The 26,729-nt window shown below is 40.7% G+C and overlaps 1 protein-coding gene across 5 annotated transcripts in view; it reads left to right on the forward strand.

The window, feature by feature from the left end:
- Nucleotides 1-22,832, forward strand: part of LOC119903399 (leucine-rich repeat and calponin homology domain-containing protein 1-like) — a 107,481-nt gene extending 84,649 nt beyond the window's left edge. For 2 of the 5 annotated variants that reach the window (XM_038719531.1, XM_038719533.1), the window contains 4 exons: nt 9,563-9,672; nt 9,916-10,053; nt 10,212-10,289; nt 15,085-17,101. In XM_038719531.1, coding sequence (XP_038575459.1) covers nt 9,563-9,672; nt 9,916-10,053; nt 10,212-10,289; nt 15,085-15,372 — 614 coding nt within the window. In that variant the 3' untranslated portion in view covers nt 15,373-17,101. Of the gene's footprint in view, nt 1-9,562; nt 9,673-9,915; nt 10,054-10,211; nt 10,290-15,084; nt 17,103-21,613 lie in introns of those variants that run through there. The other 3 variants (XM_038719534.1, XM_038719536.1, XM_038719532.1) reach the window with 2 other exon arrangements.
- The last annotated feature ends 3,897 nt before the right edge of the window (nt 22,833-26,729 follow it).

Raw genomic sequence — 26,729 nt, forward strand, 5'->3', positions numbered from 1 at the left:
GAAACAAACAAAAAAAGGGACTTTTGTCCTAAAACAGACTATTTAGAAAATACCTATAGAAGTGGTTGGTGTTTTTTTTTTTTCAACACGAGTTAAAGCTGACACATAGTATGTAGTGTAGCATATGTATATGTGGGCCAATAAAGAAATGTCAGACATAAGTTTGAAGTGATTCAGTGTGCATTGCACAGTTTATCCACCAGAGAGCACAGTAAACATATCAAACATGTTTGTTATAAAGCTCCTGTATGGTAATATTCACATAGAGACTTAGAAAGTACCTGGTAGCTTACAGTGTCTTTACAGTGATTGGTTGGTCCATGGTGACTCTGCAGCACCTCCTTTACTGCCACTGTGTGTTTTCCTTGCCTTAGTTCAGGGTGGTTTTAGATTACTGCTGCGTGTGTGTTTGTGTGTGGGTGTGTGCATTACTGTAGCAGTGTGGTCACACACATTGAAGCTCACCAAAATGTGTGTGCATAAAGGTTCTGGAAAGGCTTAAATGCAGTGGGTGTGTGTGCAGTATGAGTCATGTAAGGTCTGAAATGATCTAAATTCAACAGTGTTCAAAAGCTAATTTATATACAGGGACAAAAGGTTGCAGCAACAAATTTAAACTTTTCTGTGGCCTCAGCATAATGGAAGTTAACAGTTTTCTCAACTTTTTCATTGTTAGAGTGAAGGACTTAGCTGCCCAGCATACATTAATGATACAGTCTTGATGCAAGTTGTTTTACTGAGAATTAGAATCTGACAGAACAAGTTTGAGTTTGTGCCGTATATGAAAAAGTCTTGACGGTAACACACACCAGCATTTGTTGACTCATGTGCTGTCCTTTTTCCCACGATCACCGCATGTCGAGGTTCCAGAAAAGCTGCAGTTTGATCACATGAACCCTGGCTGCTTCCTCTGTCTGTACGGTGCGTACCGTATGAGCTACGGACGTCAAACTAACGTACAACCTGAAACAGCAGAGGCCATGTTAGGACTGTCGGATCTGTCTCCAAGTTGTGTGTGTGTGTTTGCATGCAGCGTCTGCAGCATGAATGAGTTGAGGTTTTTGTCTGTGCACATTTGTGTTTCTGTGTATTTTTAGCTCCTATATTTTAAGTGTTAGATAATGGTCCCTAAAGGAGTATCCCACTTCCTCTGCAGTGGAGTCCAAGATTTTAGATGGATCACAGCCGTGTGTGTGTGTGTGTGTCCTCCCGGAGGCGAGCAGTGTTTCATTCGGTTGGTCCATAAAAGGCTCTGAACAGCGACTGTGAGCTTGTTAAGCTGTTCACACACACTCTCAGTAATGACGTCTGAATGTTAACAAATCCCTCACAGCCCTCCAGAGACTCTTACAAACCACAAACATGTAAAATCTTGGTTTCATTTTCTTATTAGTTTAACCTCATTGCTAACGTCTGAGTCAAACACTACAATGTATGCTAATGTGTTAGCATGGAGCTTACAGTAACTTGACGTACCAGTAGTGCATCATAATGACTTTCCACACTTTCCTCATTATAGTGTTTTATCTGTTAGTATGAAGCATTAGTGTTTAGCGTAGCTTGTGCCCTATGTGCTTTGACACAAAGACCAGAAAGCAACACAGCGAACTTTATCTACATGTCCATGTGAAACAGGTGGTGCTGGTAGCTTGGTGATGTAGTGTCTAACCAGTAACATGCTAGCTAGTAGGGAACATGCTAACATACCGTAAAATAGATTGTGCATACAAATATTAATGTTTAAAATCGTTCAGTTCCTTTAACCGAAACTACGAGCTCCAAAGTCTAATTCATATAGATTTACATGTGTAATTGGCATGGTCCAAGAGAAAAAAGTGCTGACTCCCGTTACCTTTGAAGCGCTCGTTAAAGTGCAATTTAAGGGTAGGGTAGGGCGTAGGGTAGGGAAGGGGGCTACGCAGAGGCCCGATCTTGGTAATTGCGGACTAGCTCCAGGAGTTTTAAGTGTGATTTATACTTCAGCGTCGAGTTGACGGCGTAGCCTCTGTGTAGCCCTGTACCCTACGGCGACACCTATGCCGTAGCCTGATGTGCACCTCCTCAAAAAACGTAACTACACGTCGAGGTGACGCGGACCGTAAGCACTGTGATTGGTCGGCTGGGTAGCGTCGCAATGCCTCCGAGCCGACAGGAAGTGCTCGATGCTTTGAAGTAACTTTTATTAGCGGCCAAAACAGCAGCTGTAACACGGTGAATCAATATATTTGACCGTCACAACCCGAGCGAAATGACTCGTTAGCCTGCTCGGCCGGAAAAAGTCAACACAGTGGACGCTGTAGCGCTACTGCCGACTAGTGTTTGGGGGTGTAATTGCAGAATGACGGACACACCTACGCACAAGTATGAATGCATGGCTACATGTGTAGCCTACGGCGTAGCTACGCATGTAGACCCTACACAGGAGTATAAATCAAACTTTAGTCCGGATGTGTCCGGTCCTTGATTATTTATAATCCTTTAGTCTGTAAGGGTCCACCTATCTAAAGAATCAAAACAGCTTTTCATAAAAATTTATTTGTGATTCCTGTCATGTGAAGTGCATGGCTCTCTGTCTACTAACGTCTGCCACACTTCTCTCATCCTGCATCGTGTTGTTGGGTATGTTTGTTTTCGCTACATTGCTGCCTACAATGTGCTAGATAAAATGAATTAGTGTATTAGTGTAATGTTTATACTGTTAGAAATAAATAAACTGTTATACTGTCATCGTAGCTTCAGTTTTGTGCAAAAGGAATTAAAGGCCTGTCCCATATGGACACCTGTCCCAAATATAGGCAGGGTCAGTTTTACAGTATGTTAGAATCAGAATCTGAAGCAGCTTTATTGCCAAGTAGTGTTTTACTCATACGAGGAATTTGCTGTGGTGAAAAGGTGCTACACGTAGACAAACATACAGTCAACATAAATAAATGTAGAAATATATAATATGGAATGGAAGAATAACATTGCAGATATATACATGCATTATTCTGGGTTTGTGCCGTGCAGAAGTAACGCAACGGAAGATATTATTGTGTACATATAAATATATAAACTGACAACATAAAAATATACAACAACTAATATGTGCGACGTGTCACACAAGATGAAACAGTGGCAGTAGCTCATCAAGCTACTTGGGTTCCTAGCTCGTTTGCTACCCTGACAAAGTGTGAGCAGCAAGAGACGTATTTCTTCTATCGACTAGCTCTCTGTAAATCATTTCTCTGTTGTGCAGCAGTTCACACTCAGACAGCTATTTTGGACTCTGCAGGTCTCTGTTCACTCACAGGTGAGCACAGTCTAGACAGCTTGCTATTTGTCAATGGCACAAACTCACGTGTCAAAGTTCACCAAAGTTGAACTCCGCCCAAAAGATTTGTGTGGATAAACTTTGCTCCCTGTGAGCGAATGCACTGATCGCAGTGATTCCACTGATATAAACTGATTTTGCTCTAAATTGTTGCTGTTGGTGTGACATTAAAGTGAATGCTAAAATGTTAGCATGTTGCCCAGTGCTCAAGTGTTCCTGAGTTTACTGTAATCCATAATAGTAACTGTTTACACTAAAGTGCGAGCCTGGAATCTGCCTGTCAGTGTGACTACTTTGTGGATCAAAGACGTCCTTAAAGCATAAATCGGGTGAATTGTGACCCCGGGAGGAAACCATGAAAATCAGGAGGTAGAGTGCAGTGAGTAGGTTGGTAGGTCAGCCAATCATTTTAATCAGACTGAAAGAAATGATTGGCCCTGCTTGTTAGAGATCTGCGACAGCCACAGATACCGGATTATTTTCATTTTCATGTGATGGCATTTGAGAGCTTTATAAATAAAACACAAACTGCTTCTGAAATAAATTGCCCTGGTTTTAAATGGTAAATGGAGACATCTTTGGGTAACAACATGGCCTCCCCTCTGACACCACCCTCAGGATAAATGCTTTTTTCTCCACATATACAGAATAGTACAGTTGTCTTTCAAATGTTTATCGCTCAATACACACACCTCAGTGCAGAACAGTAATGAGTCTAGTTTCATAAATCAGTAAAGATCAGTCTTGTTTTTTGAGATTTCTGTTTCCCCTTTCAGTGTTTTACAGAAACACGCTCCCGCTGAAGTGTTTTGTGTTTCTACATGAGCAGTTATGTATGTTAAGTGTGATCACATTATGACTAATGGTCTATAATGGGCTTAGGCCTCAGGGAGGGTGACATCACCATGAGCTGACACGCTCACATCATCACTGCCACTGACCTCATTAATAACCAATCATCACCCCGTGTGCTGCAGCAACAATAGTGTATCAGTTTATTTAGTATTGGTTGTCCAGCTCTCATATATGATGTGTTTTAACCCGTCTGGCTGGTGGAATGAGGTGCTGAACAAGATGGCGATTTCAAACCTTTAAAAAGCATAAAACCCTGAAACTTTCTGCATGGCTCCAAACCAGTAGGCATGAGAAAATCTGTTTTTGTGATTTGGATGAATCAAACCTTTAACCAAAACTATAACCAGAGCTGAGGTGTTGTTCAGTCCCAACAGCTGAAACAGAAAACAGAAGTGTGAATGTGAAGCAGGTTGTTGCCGTCATCTGCTTTCACCAAAAACACCAAAATGCAATGCAGCTAAAGATGAATTTAAGTTCTGTTTTCAATGAATCCTGTTTCCAAGGCTACTGCTCAAATGAAATTGAAGACTGTTGATCTCCAAGCAGAAACATTTATATTTTACAGCGGAAAAGGAGAGAAAGAGGAAAACGGATGTTTTTACTTAAAAATTAAAGAAATTATTAAAAGCTATATACATACAAGAAAGTACATATGTGTAGAACTACTTAGTTCAATAAAACATGAAAAAGAAAGAGCTGGTACCAACCAGCTGGTGCCATCTGTGTAATTATAAATCTAAATATAAAACAATTTTATAGGGTTGTTTTTCTATATTAATTTGTGTATATTCACTTTAATATTTCTGATTCTCTTTTATGAAAACGACTTAGTTTCCTTCCATAGTGCCCTCAGAGGACCTGAACCTGAGGCCTCAGCAGTGGCAGCACTTTGCTCTGTCTGCACATTTGTACAGACTCACAGATCTCAGAATAGAAATAAACGCCACACTGTGGGAAAATGTTTGTTTCTCACAGACAAACACCAGATCAGCTCCCTGATCAGAGATATTATCTGTTAACTGTACCAAAGAGAAACAGGTGATGGCAAGATTTACCGTCTGTGGCACCAAGCAGTCGGTCCCACTTTGGTTCAGACTGAAATATCTCAGCAGCTATTGGATGGATTGGCTCAAACATTTGTACAGATATTTAAAGTCCTACTGCCTTTGGTGATCTCTTGACTTTAACTCTAGCTCCACCATGAGGTGACATCTTTGGTTTTCATGAAACATCTCAGCAGCTGTTGATGGTTGTGATGAAATGCAGTTCAGACCTTCATGTTCACCTCAGGATGAACTTTAAGAAGGTTGGTGATCCAGACTTTTCATCTAGTGCCATCATCATTTCAAAGTTTGAATTTGTACAATACTTTTCTTTAATGGTAGCATGCTAACATGCTAAACTAAGATTGTGAACATGGTCAACATCAGCATGGTAGCATTGTTATTGTTAGCATGTGGATGTATTTAGCTCAGTGTGCTGCAGTACAGACTCACAGAGCTGCTAGCAGACTTTTTGGTAATTTCTGTCTGGCACAAACGCTGCATCCCCCTTTTTTAGGGATAGAAATGAAAAATCGAATATAATGAAAATATTGGATGAATACTGAACACCAAACAAGCGTTCAGTATTCATCCAATTGTTCATCCGTTTGTTGCCTTTTCTAAGAAGTCAGCCACAGATGGAGTGGATGTGCTAGGAGCCAATTCAGCATAACAGTGTCTGCAAATGGCAATTTTTGCATCTTTCTCAGACACTTTAGAATGCTTCCACACTGCTGACATGTCAACGTAATTTTTCGGTAAAATTTCTTCAGTCTTTTGACACGTATTAGGCTGAGCACCAAACCTGTTTTTTTTTGTTGTTGTTGTTGTTTTTGCTATTTTCGAACATTCAGTGCAGTCGTACCCTTTTTCAGTTTTTGCATAATGAGATAATCAGTAAAATGTAGAAAAGCTGTTGTGTAGCAGCTTGTAAAACAAATAAACATACAAATACAGAGGTGCATTTGAGGCAAAACACCTTAATATTCACTGTCATAGACAGTGTACAGTCATACAGTAGAACCAGCTAAATCTCAGCCTAGCCGAGATCAAACAGTTGGTTGTAAACAAACACAATAAAGTATATCTTACCCTAAGATTCCTGGAGATTTAATCGGACGTCCAGATGAGCAACATCTGGCCCCTGTGTTGGGTTATTGATCCATTCGGATGTGGGAAGTTTGAAGGGGCATGACAGCTGACCGATTAACTTTAATTTATTAAGGTAGCGTGAACGCTTTGGATCAGTCACAAAAGAGATGTCTAAACAACAAGGTTTGGTTAACATGACATGATCCAAACACACCTTAAATTGCATTGGCATCTATAGGATCTTTAGGGATCGCCCAAAAAGAGGCGCAGCTATGACGTATTACAAAGTATTTTACTTTTCTATGACATAGTGTAGACGTAGTATTGTACTGTGAAGGGCTGTACAGCAGAAGCTGTTGAAAGCTGTATCTGCCTCGTTTCAATTTCTCTTTAATAATCTGCTGAACAACTGCAGGAGGATGATAAATGTTAATGGAAACCTTTGAAGGTCAAACCTTTTATAGAAATGGTTACTTGTAAATGGGGATGTCATGAGAACCGAGTCTTGGGTACCAAGTTGATGGCAAAATTCTGAAAACACAATGGTATTCATTTTCCTACAGTGTGTTTTTATTAAAGGAGTGTATGTTGAAGTACATGGGATTTATTGTTTGGTTTTTGTTTTTTACTGAGGTATCGAATTGGGTATCAGACATCGTGCAATTTCACTGGTATTATATTGACTACTAAATTTTTGGTATCGTGACATCCCTACTTGTAAACTATCTTTGAGAAACTGTGTGGACCTCTCATTTTGTTTTTACTACTGAGTGACTGATCTTATAAAAGACTGTGGTTCTGTTTGTGAAATGGTGACCCAGGCCACTGTCTTTCAAGGCGGCGACTGTACGAGCGAGTTCCTACATTTAGCGAGCTAGAAATAGTTTACTCGAGAAGTAGATGACATAAAGTCCCATGGCATTTTAAAAATATCCTCCAAAACCTTTTAATAACCCTTCAGTGGAGGCACAGAAACAAGATGCTGCAGGCTCAAACTGTGCAGATGGCAGTGAGACATTTAGAGAGAGGAGGAGGAGGAAGATGACTTGACCTAGAAGATAAAACTGAGATAAAACTACTGGATTCATTATATTCCCTTTCCCTCTGTCCTCCAAGAGACCACACGTCACTCAGGATTATCTGAAACAAACAACTCATTACTGGGTCTTTCATTCTGCTGGATGTTCAAGAGGCTGTTCACGTTTCCTCAGACTCGTGAACATCCTACCCCGACCTGAGATGATAAAAACACCTGCGCAGTGCACATTATCATTCTCATTCTCCCTTTTTAATTTCTCACCAACCCAGTTGAAAGGCCCATGTTTACCTTAAGTAACCAAAAGTTCAAGTATCAAGTCATATTATTTGTTTGTTTTATTTGCCTCCCACTACGTTGTTGTCTCATGACCATTTCCACAATATACACTTTTTGCTAACCTAAAACCAGAGACATGTTTTTGTTTTTAAGACGTCTGTAGTTTAGTGAAGAGCTTCCTGCTGTGTCAGGGCTGTGAGAGTGTTAAAATGCAGTTTTAAGTGCTCAACTGTGAAGACCAAAACGTTCACATCCTGCAGAGGACATGTCTTCAGTTGAGCACCACTGTAGTGACCCAGTAGCTCCCCCTCATGGTCACTCAGTGGACGTACACAGATTCAAGCTGTGTTTAGCTGGAAAAGGCAGATTTATGTGTGCAGAAAATAGGATACTGAGGAGATGAATGATTCACCTGTGTGTGTGTGTGTGTGTGTGTGTGTGTGTGTGTGTGTTTCATGTATGTGGGTGTGTGTTTTGCTCTCTGTCCTCCTACACACTGTTAAGAAAAACTGCTCTTCTCTCTGAGCCTGTTATAGTTAAACGTTTACTGAATGTGATTCTACTTATTACTTCCAGTTCCCATCGAGCCCTCGTTCTGATTCATATCATATTGACAATTTGGGAAATATCCTCATTGACTTTCTTATAGAGAGTTAGACATGAGAAGATACTTCTCTCATATCTGTCTGTTAAGCTACAGTCAGCTGCTAATTAGCGTAGCTTAGCATAAAGATTAGATGCAAGCGAGCCTTGCTCTGTCCAATGGGTGGTGCACTGGATAAGACCTGGACAAGCCTTTGGTGTGGAAGACCCTGGTTTAATTCCGACTGCAACACATCCACCAATTTGTCCCTGAGCAAGACACTGAACCCCTTTTTAACCAAAATGAAGTGCACCAGTTTTATTTAGCTTTACCTAATTATTTCCACGAATGTAATCTTCTGCCATCAGAATAATCTGACAGATGACAAAACATTTCTCCACACAGAGGTTTTAGTGTGTAATCAGTTTTCAGCGTGTTGCTCTGCAGGCTGTTATTACACAGTGCACTGAGCTCTGACTGCACGAGTGCGTGTGAATCTTACGTAAGCCTTTTACATCTTTTATGGCAGAAAGGACTTCTGTGTCACTGCGTATGTGTGTACAGATGTGGACGTACAGGAAGTCAGTTTTCTGCATCCAGATTAAAGCAGACCACTCTGAAGCTCTTCTCAGTCCTCTGCAGTTACATCCGTGGGGTTGGACTAAATAACAGAAACACCTCTCTCTATAGTTCAGTTCAACAGCAGCACAAACTGTTGGTCATACAGTTCAGTCAACACTCACTCAACCTGTTTCAACACAAACTGAACATTATAGCCTTCATCAAGATGATTTATTATTAGACTGTGTTAGATTTAGTTCGGTGTACCTAATAACCACACACAAAGTTAACTCGTTTAATGTTAGTTACTGTTAGCTAGCTAACTTCAGATGACTTAAGCCTACATCTGTCTGAGATCAAGGACCCATTTCTTTGAAAAGATGACCATGACTTTTTAGTTGTACTGAAAGCTATTGAAATTTTAATGACTGAACACTTTAAATAAAGCACTTTGCAGCTGTAGGAGAGATGTTTGCACTGCTCAAAGGTGATGCTTCCACAAAGTGCTGAACAGTGTAGTCATCTTGATGATACTGAAGCATGGAATAACCTCACACACACGTGAATATTTGAGGGGATATTTTCGAGGTCTGTGTGTGTGTTTGTGCTCAGGATGATCTCTGTAGCTGTAATTTGACTGGAGCACTCATGCATTCTCAGCTCAGCAGGAGTTTGTGAAACTCTTTGTGTGTTTTACAGATATTCCTGTGGCCCTCCTAATGTGCACGGACTCTGGCTGTGTTACTGTGTTGCTGCGGTCTCAGTCTAACGCTGCCTGTTGCTGTCGTGTTTGTTTGCAGTGTTCCTGCGAAGCCACAAGAGTCTGGAGTCTGTTGATCCTCAGTTCACCATGAGGAGAAAGATGGAGCAGCTGCGAGAGGAGCTGGAGCTCATGGAGCAACTGCGAGACGTGAGACACACACACCTCACTGTTCACTAATCATTAGTGTCTGATTAAAGGGATATTCTGTGGGTGGGGGAATTACAACCTGGATCTTGTAACTAACTAATTCTATCAGTCATAAAAACAGTTTATTTATAGGGGAAATGCAGCTAGATTTAACAGCCCTTTAGATATTGAAGACGACTTCCTGGTTCAACTTGAGCCCATCGTACTCACACATACCTCTCTAAACTGTCGTTTTCTCCTCAGAGCATCGAGAGCAGACTGAAGGTCGCCCTTCCTGAAGACCTCGGGTCCTCTCTGATGGACGGCGTCGTGCTCTGCCATCTGGCCAATCACATTCGGCCACGCTCTGTTGGCAGCATCCACGTGCCCTCGCCTGCAGTGGTACGTCTCAGACTGTCAGTCCTGACCTACGACTACTGAGATAAATGTCCAGGATTTTATTTCTGATCTCAACAAGTACCTCATAATCTTGGTGAAATGTGTTCTGTTTGTTTTCAGAAAAGTAGTCCTGTTTTGTAAATGTGTCTTTGTGCTTCCAGCCCAAACTCAGCATGGCCAAGTGTCGGAGAAATGTGGAGAACTTCCTGGACGCCTGCAGGAAGATTGGTGTACCAGAGGTAAGACATGTGACCCACCCCACCCCGTTGGTGCTCTGACGGCCTTCTCTCTGAACTGGGGGTCCTAGGTTCCTATGATTGTAAGTTTTCTTCAGTAGTAGTCCCGTGATAGTTGTCTGCACATCCATGGGAACACTGCAAACAGGAACTGCTAACAGCTAATTCAGCTACTTTTATTGGTGCACACAAGCCTACACCTAACTCCCTGAATCCACTGCAACATTATACTTCCTGTTTATTATCCAAAGCTTCATGGGAAATGCAGGCAGTCTTGATTTTGTTTAATGGGGTGGAAAAGTATTACAGAAAACCCCTGTTGTGCAGGGTTACCCTGTTTTGTGTTTATTGTCCAGTTGGGCTGCAACTAATGAATATTATCGATTAATCTGTGGATTATTTTGTCAATCAGTTTTTAGGTCCAGAAAATTGTGAAAAATGTTTCCAAGGTGATGTCCTCAAATGTCTTCTTTTGTCCACAACCCAAATATATTAAGTTTACTGTCACAGAGGAGCAAAGAAACCAGAGAATATTCACATTGAAGAAGCTGAAATAAGATAAATTGGATGTTTTTTCTTTTAAAAAAAGGACTCTTAGGACAATTAATCGATTATCAAAATAGTTGCTGATTAATTTAATAGTTCACAACTATTTGATGAATTGACTAATTGTTGCAGCTCTATTGTCCAATTTGTTCTATAGAAAATTATAGCTTATAAAGAAACCAGAGAATATTCACATTGAAGAAGCTGAAATAAGATAAATTGGATGTTTTTTCTTTTAAAAAAGGACTCTTAGGACAATTAATCGATTATCAAAATAGTTGCTGATTAATTTAATAGTTCACAACTATTTGATGAATTGACTAATTGTTGCAGCTCTATTGTCCAATTTGTTCTATAGAAAATTATAGCTTATAAAGAAACCAGAGAATATTCACATTGAAGAAGCTGAAATAAGATAAATTGGATGTTTTTTCTTTTAAAAAAAGGACTCTTAGGACAATTAATCGATTATCAAAATAGTTGCTGATTAATTTAATAGTTCACAACTATTTGATGAATTGACTAATTGTTGCAGCTCTATTGTCCAATTTGTTCTATAGAAAATTATAGCTTATAAACAAACATGGCAGCTCCACCGCTGCTGAAGTCGTTCAGCATTCAGTCAGTCCAGGGATTTGAACCTCCAACCTGAAAACACCCCCAGTTCATCAGAGAAACCAACATTTTCACCTCCTCATCAACATGTTTTGGCTTCAGTTAACTGATTGTTGATCAAATAACCACAAGAAGATGTAAAAGGAACTGTGAAGGTGTCCTGCAAAAATTTCTTCAGTCTCTAGAACATTAGCTGTTCATGTAACATTAACATAAACGTTATTTCACATTAATGACATTGATGTTGGTAAACAAGGTAAAAGTGAAGCCGAGGATTTTTGCAGGACACTGATGACGACACTAAACTCTAAACCAGATCTGGGAGGAAGGCTGATGGGGTCATGTTTTAAACAGCAGCAGTTCTCAATCTGTTTGTCACCAGATCCTCCTGAAATCCAGAATTGATACTCGACAAAACACAAAGCCTGGAAACTTATATTGAAATCTGAACCTACTCACGACAGCCTGTGAGGTCTTTACCTCAAAGAACTGCTGAGTGCGACACTCTCATTTATGTCTTCTACCGCCCAAATCATGTTTCTAAATTAAAACTCGCCCAGCGTTTTCCCAGCACTGGTTTAATGTTCCTCCCTGCCTCCTTTTTGTTCACATTGCTTTTTAAACTGGGTTGTTAATGTGTCGACGTTTAACGCTGAATCATCACCACTGTCACCGCTGCCTGTGGCTTCCAGCTTCCTCCATCATGACAGGAGTTGACCAAAACGGCAGTCTGAAACAGAGCTGGTCTGGGTTTACTGTGTGTGTGTGTGTGTGTGTGTGTGAGTGTGTGAGAGAGAGAGAGAAAATGCACTGAAAAGAGATTAGATTTGACTTTTTGGAAAACAGATCTGCACCTCAGCAGCGTCAGAGGAGTGTTAGCGTGCAGGCTGGATGTGTGAAAGGGGAACATGCAGTCTCAGTGCATGTGTAGCAGCTGAATAAATGTCCTGAATCTGTCCCTGGTAATGTTTGTATGCTCTCACTGGTGGATTCTGGGAAATACAGCAGCAGCAGGAGAGAAAACCAAAGATAGTCTTAATGGGGAAAATTTGACATTTTGGGAAATACACCTATCTCTTTCTGGCTGAGAGTCACGTGAGAAGATCTGACACCACCCTCAAATATAAAGCTACTGCCAACAGCTGGTTACCTTAGCTTAGCATAAAAATAGGAAATAAGGGAAAACAGCTAGCCTGACTTTGTCAAAAACCGTGCTTCGTCTACAGGAACTATACCCCAGATCTAGGAACCTTTGGAGGAAGCAACTGCATTTCTCATTTGTTTAATCCAAAACAAAAACCAAAGTGTAAAGATGACAAAACAGCGCTTTGCTGGGGGCTATGTGCTAAACTATGTTTTACTTCCTTGGTCCCATCTAAGAAATAGTCTGGCACATAACCCCTGTAAAACACCGGTCTTTTTAACACTAAAACTATGTGTTAGTGTGTTTAATAGAATTTTGTTGGCTTTAGACAGAGCCAGGCTAGCTGTTTCCAGTCTTTGAGCTAAGCTAAGCTAAACGGCGGCTGTCTTTAGCATCGTTTTGACCGGTTTGTACAGGTGTGTGTCCATCTTCTCATCTCACTCTTTGTAAGAAAGGCAATGAACTTATTTCCCTAAATGTCTAACTATCCCTTTAAATCTGCAACAGAATGAATCAACAGAAAAGGTGTTTTACACACTGACAGTAAAGATATAGGCGCGTCAGTCGTAGGAGTTTTACAAATAAATCACAATAAAACAGTTGAGCCTCTCTCTGTCTCACTGGGGTGTTTCACATTGACACAGGATGAGGGGACAGGAGAGAACTACAGACTGTTTGAAAGAAGTGGATTTAGCCTGTTTGTTTGTGGTCTACTTTTTTTTTTTGCCTCAATTCTGGCTTTTTGGCAGTCGCCATTTTTTTGACCCTATTTGATCGAGGGTGAAGCTAGCTAGCTTGGTTATCAAGTGCTTCCATAATTCTTGTTAACCGTGATGTTCATTTTGGCTAGCAACAAACAGAAGAAAATGTACTTAACGGAAAAAAACAGCTGACTCCTAATTTGCTTTTTCAACAAGGCTGGTTAAAATGAGTCGCCTCTATCCTGATTGACAGGTTGCCATGGTAGTGGCCCCGCCCTAAAGTCTCATTTTCTCATAGACTTTCTTCTGCAGCCAGTGGAGTTGCCCCCTGCTGGCCATTAGAGAGAATGCAGGTTTAAACGAGAGTGAGAGAGGTAGTTTATTCAGGCTGACAGCTGGCCATTATGATGATGTCATTCCCTTCAAATGATCCATATTTAAACCAGGAAAGGGAATAATGTAAGTTTGAGTTTAAAGGTTTCTCACATCCCTGGCACTTTATTAATTTGTCAGTCAGGATTGTTCGTTTCTTTTTATGTTTGTATGTTTTATAACGTCGTGTTAATGTGTAATTGTAGAATTTTTACAAAACATTGGTTGAAAAAAACCCAAAAGAGACAGAAAGGGTCAATGTCTTTGATTCATCCTGTTCTAAGCTGTTTCTCTGAACTGACTGGTTGACCTTTGACCTCCATCCCTGCTGCTTGCTGACTTGTTTCCAGCTTCTGTGTGGACGTTGCTAACTAGCCTGCTTTACTGGCCACGCTTCTGCAAGCTAACGTGCTAAAAGCATCTCCAAGCTAACGTGCTAACAGCTTCTGTGCTAACTTGCTGCGCTGCTGGCTGACCCTGCACTGGCTCTCCCATCAGCCACCTCTCTCCTCATCACGGTCTGCTTACTGGGAGAGGAGAGGTCTCACCTGTCCATCCTCTCAGTAAGCATCCCTGCTTGTTCACCCCATCGAGCTCACTTTCTCTTGTGACCTTTGACCTCTGTGTCCATTGGTTGGTTAACCTCCTGCCTTTTCTTTCTCTTTTTTACTTTCCGGCTGGATCGCACCACGTCTCGCTCCGTTCTCTTCTTCCTCCTCTTTTCTTCTCTTCATCGACATTCTCTCTTTTGTATATATTTTCTTTTTCTGTTTTAATTTTTCTCTGGATCATTTCTGCCTCTAAAACTTTTTGATTTTGATTCAACGGTTTGTTCATTTTTTTGCGACCCCATCCTCTTCATCACATATCCTTTTCCTCTCCTCCTCCTCCTTTGTTTCACCATCCTCTATTATTACGTTTATATCTTCTTTTTGTAATGTTTTTGGTTGGTTTCTTTCTGGGAGAATATTTCACCTGTCTCTTCTCCTTTTTTTTGGTTGTAAACACTCCTGCACGTCTTTACCTCCAACTTTCTACTCTCATTCTTTTACTCACTCCCTTGTTTCCTCCCCCCACATTTGTTCCATCTATGTTTTCTTTTGTCATCACTCTTCCTGCTTCCATTATTTTTCCACTTATCTTTCCTTCATCTCCTTCCTCTTCTTTCTTCCCTCCTTTTGTTGTTTCGTTCCCACCTCCTTCCCTTGTTATCCCTCCTTCCCTTATTTCGTTTATTTTCTCCTTTTCCTTCCCTCATCTCCTTCCTCTCTTGTTTCCCCCTTTCCCTTTCCTCCTTTCTTCCTTCCTTGTTTCCCTTCTTCCCTCCTTTTTGTTGTTTCGTTCCCACCTCCTTCCATTCTTGTCCCTCCTTCCTCTCCTTCCATATATTTTTCCACCGTCTTCACAATGGGGGTGCCAGTCTTCCCTCTGTTCGCCTTATGACATCATCCAGTGCCGCCTGCAGCCGGTTTGTGCCACAGTTCAGGCACTGGCTGCCTTGGATGCGACATCTCTGCACAGGAAACAGGCAATCTCGACTCCAAACCCCACCTCCTCTGGGGTGTCAGAGACTCCCTCATTGGTTTCTGTAACCACCCAAACCCCGCCTCCCGCATGGCAAATCTGGGACCTTATTGGCTCAAGCCTGCTTCACATCCTCTGCCTAGTTCTGCTGTTTGTGGCCTATAGCTGGAGCGAGCTAACGTAACCGTGACAAAAGGCTTCTGTCAGTCACCTGCAGGCCCTGCCCTCTTTCTGCCCTGACCACACCCCCTTTTTATTTGCTGCATTTTGTCACATGGGAAAAAAATCACACTCCAAATTAAACTTTATGTGGAAATATTTTGTTGTTAACATTTCTGTAAGCTCATCAACGTTCACTGAACATCAACACAGAGAATCACAGTGATGTAAAGAGGGACTAAACCCAAAATATATTACTCGTCTCAGATAAAATACAAAAGTACTTTTAATTTTGTCAATAGTTGCAGCATTTCCTCAAAACATCAGCCTCAATGATGAAAAGAGCAGAAGCTGCTTATATTTTTAAATGTTTGGGAGAGAACTTGTAGTTAAGATGATTTATTAAGACAATGATATTTGATCATGATCCCATTTTAAATATCAAGACAACCCTGTTTCCACAAAAGTTGCTGAGTAAAATGCAAATATTAACAAAATGTGATGATGTAGCACAAAGTCAACTTATCTAATGAAATGAACCTAGGAAACTGTATGGTTTTTGGAAAATTATATATCCATTTCAGAATCACCTTTAATGGCCTGAGATGTGTACACATACACACCGGTTTTATATTACTCTCAGTATACATACAAAAAACATTACCTGCATTAACAAACAGGACAACAAGCTGAACAACAGACTACAAAGAAAGTAAACATGTACACACAACCATAGACAAAAAAAACATTTGTAGACAGCAGATTTGTAGTGAGATAGTGCAAAGGATGCTGGAATAAATAAATATTTCTGTGCAGTAATTATGCAATACTTTATGTACATTATACAATATTATTATGTACATGAGGCAGGTGGATGATATATATGCCTTATGTACAATATGAACAGCTACTAATTTGCAGGTGGATGTTAGAGTCACCAGGTTATTGTATACTGTTCTGTAGCACCTACCTTTGAATTTGATGCCAGAAACACAAAAAGTTGGGACAGAACAAAAGAATGGAAAAGTTGTGAAATGCTAAAAGAAATCGCCTGGTGGAACATCTCGCAATTGATCAGTTAGTAAGATGATAGGGTGTAAAGAGAGCATCCCAGTCTTTCTGAAGTAAAGATGTGGAGGGATTCACCACTCAACAATTTAAGAATCATGTATCTCAATGTAAAATTGCAAAGAATCTTGCCGGAATCATTATTTATTATTATACAAGATTTAGAGAATCAGAAAAAATCTCTACATGCAAGGGTCAGGGCTGAAAACTAATACTGGATGGCCGTGGCCTTTGGGCACTCTTTGGGATTCTTTATTGGACATCACTGAGCAACACTTCCAAAAACACTTCATCGTCTCTGAACACAGCTCATCGCTGCGTTCACAAATGCAAGCTGAAACTCTACCATGCAAAGACGTATATAAAGCAGATCCCTTTTAGTATTTCACAACTTTTCCAGTCTTTTGTTGCCAGTGGTCCAACTTTTTTAGAAAATTGTTGCTGGCATCAAATTCAAAATGGGCGTATAATATTATTCAATCAACAATAACATTTCTCAGTTTCAGCATTTGATAAGTTGTCTTAGTGCTATTTTCTATTAAATATGTGTTTTCGATGTTTTGATCCCTGCGATGGACCTGTCCAGGGTGTACCACGCTTTCGCCCGATGTGAGCTGGGATTGGCTCCGGCCCACCACGACGCAGGATAAGCGGTTGATGATGGATGGATGGTGTCGATGTTTTGCATAACATCACATTTTTTTTCTATTTACCTTTTACACAGCGTGCCAACTTTTTGGAAACAGGTAGATGTAGATCAGATAAAAACGGATCCTTCTCAGTTTTCCACACATCATTTATGTGTGTTTGAGGCTTTTGTACCGTTTCTCTGGAACTGTGGTTTTGACCTGCGATTGGGAGATGAAGTGATGATATGAATACTGTGAATAAAGTTAAAAAGAGTTCTTCTTTTACACATCAGTCCTCAAGATAGCTGGCCTGCATTCAGAGCTGTGTACTGGCGCTTCCCACAGACACACACACCGGTAGATTCTCTCGTACGAAACGCCCCACCCACACAGAAACTCTTTAAGGGTACATAAACGCTCTTCTACAGGCTGTCAAAGCTCCACCAGACTCCCTGTCTTTGTAGTGGCTCTGACTATAAGAGGTCTGGCACAATATATTGGGCATACTTGCTCTTTAACATCTGTCAAAAACACAAAACCCAGCCAACAACAAAGTAAAGTCAACACCATTCAAAAGCTCCTTTCATGATATTTTAAATATCCCATGTGGGAACAATAATAATAATAAGAAGAAAGTGTCTGTTGATCCCATGTGATACAAATGCAGCGTCGGCATGAGCCTCTCTCCTCACCTTCTCCTCCTGGTTTTCTCTTTTTGTCACCCATTTGGGGAAAAATCAGCTCAAACAAACGTGTTTGTGTTTTTGCGATATAGTGACTGAAACAGAAGCAGGACATGTGGACCGGCAGGTTCCTTAAAGTCCCTGATGTCTTATTGCCACGCTGTACAGCTGGGATAAAAACTGGTCTGTGCAGGATGTGAATGCAGAATGTTTAGGACTAAATTCTTGTTATGGTCCCACTTTGGTCCTGAAAAAGAAAAATATTATTGTGCCAGTATTGACATCTCCTCTTTGACAAAACAAATTCAGTGGTCATGTTCAGATTTTTGATGTATTTATAGTTGAATCCAGTTTTTAGCAGAGCAGCCAGCCAAAAGATCTGAGACGATCCATTTAGGTTTGTGGTTTGGTGGTCCGCAGGAATGTTGTTTTTATTATGCAACCTAGATATTTAAACAACTTTAACGCTTTTTTGACCTTTCACCACCTTGAATCACTGCTAACTGGCATGTCTGAACAACAACACAAAGACGATTAGCTAAAGAGTTTCTAATAAGCCAAATAAAGTGAGATGGGCCAGTGATCTTTAGATCAGAGTCTAAATGGTATTTTTACATATTTTGGTGTGGAAAAAGTTGCAAAAAGTTGTGGAATCTGTGCAGTAGATGGCATCAGCCGGCAGCCGCAAACCCTATGAGTGACTCCCAGTGGCACCCTTTGTTTTTAACAGGAAACCGAAATCTCGCTCAAGGATGAGCTTTGCTCTGAAATCTCATGAGAGGTGAGTTGTTGCTGGTGTTGTGTTGGAGTAACGTTAAATAATAATAATAAAATAAATAAAGTCTTGCTAGCAGCTCCTCAACAAACTCCTCTCCCTCGTTTACACCAGCGTCTTCCTACAACAACTCGCCTCTTATAAGATTGCAGAGCGAGACTTCAGTTTCCTGTTAAAAATAAAGGTGTCACTGAGAGTCCCTCGTAGGGATCCTTTCCACTTTCTGGGAACGAAGGAATACGTTGCAGCCGGTTTAGCTGCCGGCTGAAGCATCTACTGTACAGATTCAAAACTCTTCGGTACCTACTGATCATTTCAACACAAGCCTATATGGAAATATGGCCCAGGTTTAAATACACTGAACTTACCAGTTAAACATGTCCACCAAACTATTCTGAGAACAGCCTTTTATTTTGTACAATCACATGCTGCGGACCTCCAATATGGCTACCAAATGGTTCTGCTGAAGCCCTTCTGTTTTATCACCGATGGACTGAAAAGATGTTTTTCAGGGAGAGCAGGATGAAGGCCGGGCTCTGTGTTACTCTTTCATTTCACATCCAAAGTTAAACACCAGTTTAACTCATATATTAGGATATTAGAAGAGTCCCTGCACATTATGAAGCGGCGGGGAGCAAACGGAAGCCATATTTAAATCAGTTAGATGTGATGTCCTAATTTGTCTAAATTGATAGTTTAAACTGTTATTTGAGATGTTTTGAAAGTTAAGAAAAATGTGGAGTTGATGTTATTTATTTATTGGTTCTCCTTTTGGCTTATTTTAATTTATTCCCACTCTGCTGTGTCCTGATATGCAAAGTGACTGAACATTTGAAGGGCTATAGACACTAGATGAGTTTATGAAGATATATATATTTATGTTATTCTTCTCAAGATGTTTGTCTGAGGGTTTGATACATCGAGGAGAATATCGCTCTGTTTGTAACGCTGAGAGGAACTGCAAATTTTAAAAAAATAATTTTGAGTTGCCAAGTAAGATTGGCTGTTGGATTAATTCACAGGAACTGAATAAACACAGACGTCTTCACTGGTACTTGGCATTTCATTTTGGATGTTGTGGAACTAGAATATTACATCTACACCTGTTTAAATGTTCATAAACTGTTCGTTTCTGTTATTATGAATTAGATTTTTAACTTAGCTATTCACATATTCATATTCTGTGAAATAATTCTAGCTGTAAATTTCTGCTGTTTCCACATTCTGTGCACAGATTTTTTAACTTGCTGATACGAAGGGATTTCATGTATGGGGTGGGGATTTTTATGACTTGTGTATGATATTTGAGAGTGTTAAAGAGGTAATAAAGACAGTTTAGGGATGCTGTCTGCTCTACGACGTCATTGTTTAAATTAGTAGTCTTCAAGCAGACTTAAACTTGAGAGCCTAACTGGACCATAGATACTTTGATATGCCCTTTAAATATGAAGCTACAGCCAGGAGACTGTTGGCGTCCTGCCAAGAAATAGTCCAGCACATCACCCCAATAAAATCACTTTCAATCAAATTGATGTTTTTACATTTCTGTGTAATCTGAAGATTTGTTTAATCTATACGCATTGTACAGATTAAACAAATGTAATGTGTTACTTAGTGAGTTTTAGAGCTGCTGGCAGACACTTTTATTTTTTTTACCAATAGACAGAGCCAGGCCAGCTGTTTCCCCCGTCTTTATGCTAAGCTAACATTCTACTGGCTCTGGCTTTATATTTAATGGACAGATATGAGAGCGGTATCGATCTTCTCAGCTAACTCTTGACCAGAAAGCAAACAAGCGTGTCGACCTGTTCCTTTTTAATCTGAACTTTTCCCAACGTAGACAAGAGTCCACCTGTTACATGTGACACAATCATCTCAGTGTCGCAAAGTATGAAACTTGAGTCACGTGCTAAATTATGGGTTTTACACTCTTACTTCTCCTAAAGCTAAATAAATTGTTAAAAAGCTTCCTTCGATTAGCGGGAAATGCATGCAGTTAAAGCAGTTTGTGCTTTATTATCCTTAAAAAATATGAAGCTTTCTGAAATTCTGAGTCTTTCACTGCACATATGATCATTGATCCTGCTTTTGGTTTGGGTATCGTTTCAATGTGATCGATTCTGATTCTATTTATGGACTCTTTTGGTTCTGGTTCCTTCACCACAGATCTTGTCAGCGCTCTGTGACCTTCATCCTCTTCCTCCTTGCTCATCTTCCCCTTCATGGCTAAAGTGAAAGGAGTCTCTGTACTGGAGGGGCGTCTCTGAGGACTGGTCTCTAAGAAAAATATATTGAATCCTTTGTAGACATCATTGGTTTCAGTCAGCTCACCTGTGTTTTTGTACCTGAGACGTTGCTACTGTTAGCGTTAGCTGTATGTGGGGCGTCGTTGTAGCTGGGAGAGAGCGGCACATCGAACACGGTGCGTTCCTTCAGATTCACGCCGTGTTGAGGTAAATGCTTCGTCATGTTGGAGCCGCTTCCTCCCTCGCACCAAACCTCCTTACTGCAGGTGTTGCATTTTACTGCGGTCCGCCATGGTCCAGGACTGGAAACAGAAGGACTCTCTTCTTCATGCTTTGTTGACGTACTGCGTAACAAATGAGGTGACGTTAGGGCGGCGGAGCAGCTCCTGGCAGATGAGAGACACTTTTATGGACTGTGAAAGGCTCACTGCAGTTCAGTCAGGAGCTGAAATATGCAGGAAGTTAAGAACCGAGAAGCAGAATCCAAATGCACAGTTCTTAATGAATCCAAGGTTCTTGGAAATTTGGTGCCAATTCCAACTTGGAACCGGTTCTCGAAACCCAACCCTATCCTACTTGTGTATAATTTTTACAGTAAATGAACAAAAATCCACCAACAAGCAGTAATATATATTTGTGAATATCTAAAAGTTAAGTAGGACTGTGGAGGGAGTGTGGGGCTGTGGCTGTTTCCTGGAAGCATCAGGTACCAGTGCAGACCTGGTGTATGTGCTGAACATGTTTTTGCCAGCGGTGAAGTCAAAACTTCTAAATCTTTTGCTGCCCTTGTCTCTTTTCTGCTGCTCCTACACTTCCTCCTTTTCTTCTCCTGTCCTCTCTGTCTGCCCTGACTCTGGTCTCCCAGGACAAACTGTGTCTTCCTCACCACATCCTGGAGGAGAAAGGCCTGGTGAAGCTGGGCATCACGGTCCAGGCTCTGCTGGAGAACCCGCCTCCAAACACACCCTCCTGACGTGAGCAGCCGAGACGGGCGGAGCTTCCACGGCCGACATGTACAGCGAACGCACACCTGGATCAAAACGCTGCAACACGCCTCTGTGCTCATTCTGCATCCCTCTCAGCAAAAGAGTGTTTTTATTAGATTTCAGGATGCCAAATGGGGTTAAGCAGAAGTGGATTCATGAGAGGGAACGTCAGAGGTGATTAAGAACTCAGATAGACTGATGGAAGAGCCAAAACCAACCAGCGTTTGAATGGTTCCAGGTGATTTCTCACCGTAAATTGTGGGTTTTTTATCAGTTTCAGGGATGTGAGTGACAATTAACTCCCCATTTCCTTAGTTAAATACAAACTGAAGGGCACAAATACAAAATCTTACACCGGTTGGTACCAAAAATAATAAAATATCATAGTATTAGAGCCACTGTGAGAGATTTTGGGCAAAGAATTTCATAATATTATGAGAATCAAGTAGTATTTGGGGATAAAACAAAGTAAAAAATATCAAATATTACAAGATAAATTGTAATATTGTGAGATTTTATTTTAAAAAGTCATAACATTTTGATTATTAAGTAGTAGTATTACAAGATGGAGGATTTATTCTTGTGAAATTATGATTTTTCTCAAAATGACAACTTTGTTCTCATAATATTACAAATTTTACTTGAAAAATGAAGACTTTATCCTGAAAAACATGATGTTTTTGTCCTTAACCATGGCTCTGATACTCTGCCGTACAAAAACAGATGCAGGGCATTTAAAAAGTCCAGTATTTAATTGTAGACTAGATTTTTACCATTCGATTTGAAGCCTTTAGTCTGCCGTTGTACTTTATCTGTTTATATCCTGCAGTCTTAAGCAAAAGCTCTCAAAAGACTATAAGAAGCATCAGTTATCTATTTCCAGATAAAAGATTTTTAGCTTTCAGGTGAAGAGTTTTAGACCGTGTGAGGAAGAAAATCCTTTGGTCTGAACGTAGAGGAGGAGAAATGTATTTATAATATAAAGAGAAGCTGACGTAAAGGTGTTAAAGTTGTTGTAAACATTGAAAAAGAAATAGCCCCAAAATATTTTTCTCTAATATATTTTAGGTTTTTGTATAAATGTGTTTTCTAAAAGTTTCACTGACTTTCTGTGGAGCTCTCTGCATGTCCCTGAACCAGGTCTGAGTCTGTGAGCCTGCCACTAATCTGTTGATCAAGCGCCTCTGATGGACTGAAGTCCAGGTAAAATCTTTATTTGCTGTTTTCTCACCTTGAATCCTCTCTCACACGTCAGTGTTCACGGAGGGGCCCGAAGGCAGGTTTGAGACTTTTTAAGTGAAACTTCGTCTGCAGTCATTTTCTTTATTCAGAGATTCAGTTTGCTGGTGTGCAAAAACACACGTGGTGTTACTGAGGGACGAGTCGCACAACATAAGCAAAACGCGTATCACTAAGTTTCAAGGGCAAATGGAAGGGAAAAAAAGATTAACATCGGAGTCGTGTCTTACTGTGTGTTCACATAGAACGCAAAGCAACATTTTTGTACCATTAAATACAAAGTGAATGAACAGACAGCGATGCAATAAACACGTACCAGATTCTGCTCTGATCCGGAGCCTTTTACCCAAACTGCTTGAATAAAAGTTAGCGAGGAAGATGAACTACCTGTTAAGTTCAGAAAATATGCGTCTTACTTGATTCCAGCTATCACCGTGCTGAACCTCATTCAGAAAACAGGCATTTTAAAAGTTGTTTGCTTGTCGTCTTGTGGACGTTTTATTTATCGCCATCATGATGTAGCTATTGCAATCAGGTCATTGCAAAATGTTTATTTGGGTTCACACCTCTGTAGTAAACCAGATTAAATGCAAATATTTGCATACTGTGTTTACTCGTAAGGCGAAAATTAACTTTGCGCTGTATGTGAACACAATAAGAGTGAAAGGATGAGATCTCATGAGGCCACAGCTCTGGCTGCAGCGTTCTGCGCTGAGTTTTATACAACAGTCTGATTACTTTCTCAGTACACTGCAGCGTAGATCTGAAGGTAATATTGTAGCTTGATGTTCCCCGAGTCGGCTAAAGCCCTGGATATACTTGCTTTTAACTACACATATGCGTACGCAAGATGGCTGCCACGCGTTCCTTTGGAGCATAGGTTGTACATGTCTCCAGAAATTAACGCTACGTGTCCACAAGACGCAATTCCACACGTGAACGCAATGGGAGTATGTCCATCTGACCGGCAGGTCAGCAGCAATCTACTGTTCCACACTAGCCCAGGTGGTGACCGTCATTAAATTCAAAAGAAGAAGAAGGTCAGCAGCAGACTTTAAAAAAGGAGCTTTATGGCAGGATGTTTACAGTAAAACTTGATTTATACTCCTACATAAGTAAATGTAAATGCTCCGTACTTGTAGTCTTTTCGACTACTCAAAGTGCTTTTACACTACATCTGCATTCACCAGTCACACACTGAGCCTAAGTGCTCAAACAGAAACTAGCATTCACACTCATTCATACACTGGCGGAACAGCCGCCAGGGGCAAATCGGGGTTCAGGATCTTGCCCAAGGACACTTCGACACGCAGCCAGGGATTGAACCGCCGACCTTCCGATTAACGGCCAACCCGCTCTACCTCCTGAGCCACAGCCGCATGTAAGGTGTACATGCGTAGCTAAGCCGTAGGCTACGCAGGTAGCCATGCATTTATACTTGAGCAACGGTGTCTCCGTCAATCTGCAATTACACCCCCAAACAGTAGTCGGCAGTAGCGCTACAGCGTCCACTGTGTTGACTTTTGCCGGCCGAGAAGGCTAACTTCCGGTTTAGTGCTCCGCTAATATGAATGGGGGTAAAATTGTAAAGGTGCGGCTGGTGTAGCCTTTTCAAATGTTACCGACCGAACGGATCACATTCTGACTTGTTGATCCACTGTGTTACAGCCGCCGTTTTGGCCACTAGTAAAAGTTACTTCAAAGCACGGGGCACTTCCTGTCGGCTCGAGGAGGTGCACATCAGGCTAGGTGTCGGCATAGGGTACAGGGCTACACAGAGGCTACGCCGTCGACTCGACGCAGAAGTATAAATCACACTTAAACTCCTGGTGCTAGTCCGCAATTACCAAGGTCGTTATGATGTCTCATTAAAATCACAACCTGCTCGAGTGTCGCTATTGTTTGTTTACGATGTGCAAATTCGGAGGTTGTCAAGGAAGATAATCCGGTGTTGGCGAGGGATGATCCAGTCCTGGTCTGCTCCCTAGTGGATTCAGGTTAATACTTCAGGGACACGCAAAGTACACAGGCAAGTATGTGAACAATGCCGTTTGCGTTGCCGACGTCTGTCTACGCCTAACCACTGTTAAAAAGCAAGTCTATCCAGGGTCTAACGGCGTTAAACACGTTTGTTAGCCAATCTCTGTGTTTCAGTCGGAGCCGCTGTTGATCAGAGATTCAGTCCGGGTGGGTTTACTACACTGTTGATGCTTCGATCCACAGCCTGCTACATCAGCTGTGTGTGTGCGCGTGCGTGTGTGTGTGTGTGAGAGAGAGACATGTAGATCTGGCACAACCTTTAAAGGGGCAGTAAGTAATTGTTGACCTTTATCGACCTACAACCAATCACAGCTTTGAGCTGTGAAACCAGATGCTGAACCTTCAGACTGACTTTTAGTTTGAGTCACTTTGAGAAACAAAAGCTTGATTTATAAGAAGTCAGATCTTTCACTGTGGATGAAGGTCAAGCCTCATCTGATGAGCAGCTGGAGGTGGAGACAGGTTTTTCAATAAACATAATAATTCCCTCTGCAAATCATAATACAATTACAATAGCAGTAAAAATAATCAATGACAATGATTACTAAATAATCAAAAAGCAATTACATGTTTCATTCAAAATCGTTACCTACTAAGAATATATTTCCCCTCCTCCTTCATAATAAAAGTTAGTGTTTGTAGAAAACAGTAAATACAGGAGCAGGTTCTGTAAACACGCAATGATACGCTGCAGGAAAACGCTGTGACCTTCATCAGCAGCCGGATTCCTATTTTTTAATATTGGTATTATTTATACATAATTGGATTTTTAAGTACTTTAGTGTCTCTTTCTGAATGCAGATTAATCTGATTTTACAGTAAAAACAAAGACTTGTTTCTGCCGGTTCACCACGCTCAGCTTGGCAGTATGATGGGAAACCAGCAGGGACGATATGGCCTAGAACTCACACTGTTAGAACAATGCCCACTTTGTTTGCAAAAATAAACATGAAAATGTTCAAGAACAGATGAAACAATAAGTCAATTAATCACGATTTCATGGTTCCAGCTTCTCAAATGTGAAGATTTTCTGCATTATCTTTTCATTATTTTAATTTATTGATAACAAGAGTCTTTTTCACTGCTTTAAAGAATTTGTGAAAGACCTTTTGAATGGCTGAAGAGCACTGAGTCTGTTCTTAAGCACGAGTGATTGGTTTAGGCTTTGTGTACGTACTGCCCCTTTAAAACCCAAATCCTGCCAGGTTTGTGGTCGTGTCCAGCTTCTCCTAACGGCATGATAAAGACCACGCGCGGTGTCGAACACTCTTGAACCAGCTTGCTTGCATGAATGAGGTTTTTTTTTTTTGTGTGTGTGTGTGTGTGTGTGTGTGTGTACATGTGATGCAGCTTGGTATCCAAAGCTTGAGCTACTTAAAGATTCAGCAGTAAAAAGCGAGAAATGCTTCCACTGGATCGATTTGACAGTTGCCAAAACAAACATTTTCTCTCTCGTGATAAAACTATAAGTAAATGATTTATTTAAATGTACTATAGTGTACATTATATAATATTATTATCACTAGTCTTTCCTGTTGTTGAATTAATATTTGAAAAAGCAGTGATTAGTTATGCATTTCTTCATGTACTGTATATTTTACCATAAAACACTCAGCAAACTGTAACACCTTTTCCTCATAACCATTTATATATATTAACAGTATTATTTCTCCTCTTGGCTAAAATCTGTAAAATAGTAGAGCAACAATTGCTTAA

The sequence above is a fragment of the Micropterus salmoides genome, unplaced genomic scaffold (genome assembly GCF_014851395.1).
Source record: "Micropterus salmoides isolate LMB-PRFRI ecotype aquatic unplaced genomic scaffold, ASM1485139v1 Ms_hic_scaffold_15, whole genome shotgun sequence".
In the NCBI taxonomy this organism is placed as follows: Eukaryota; Metazoa; Chordata; class Actinopteri; order Centrarchiformes; family Centrarchidae; genus Micropterus; species Micropterus salmoides.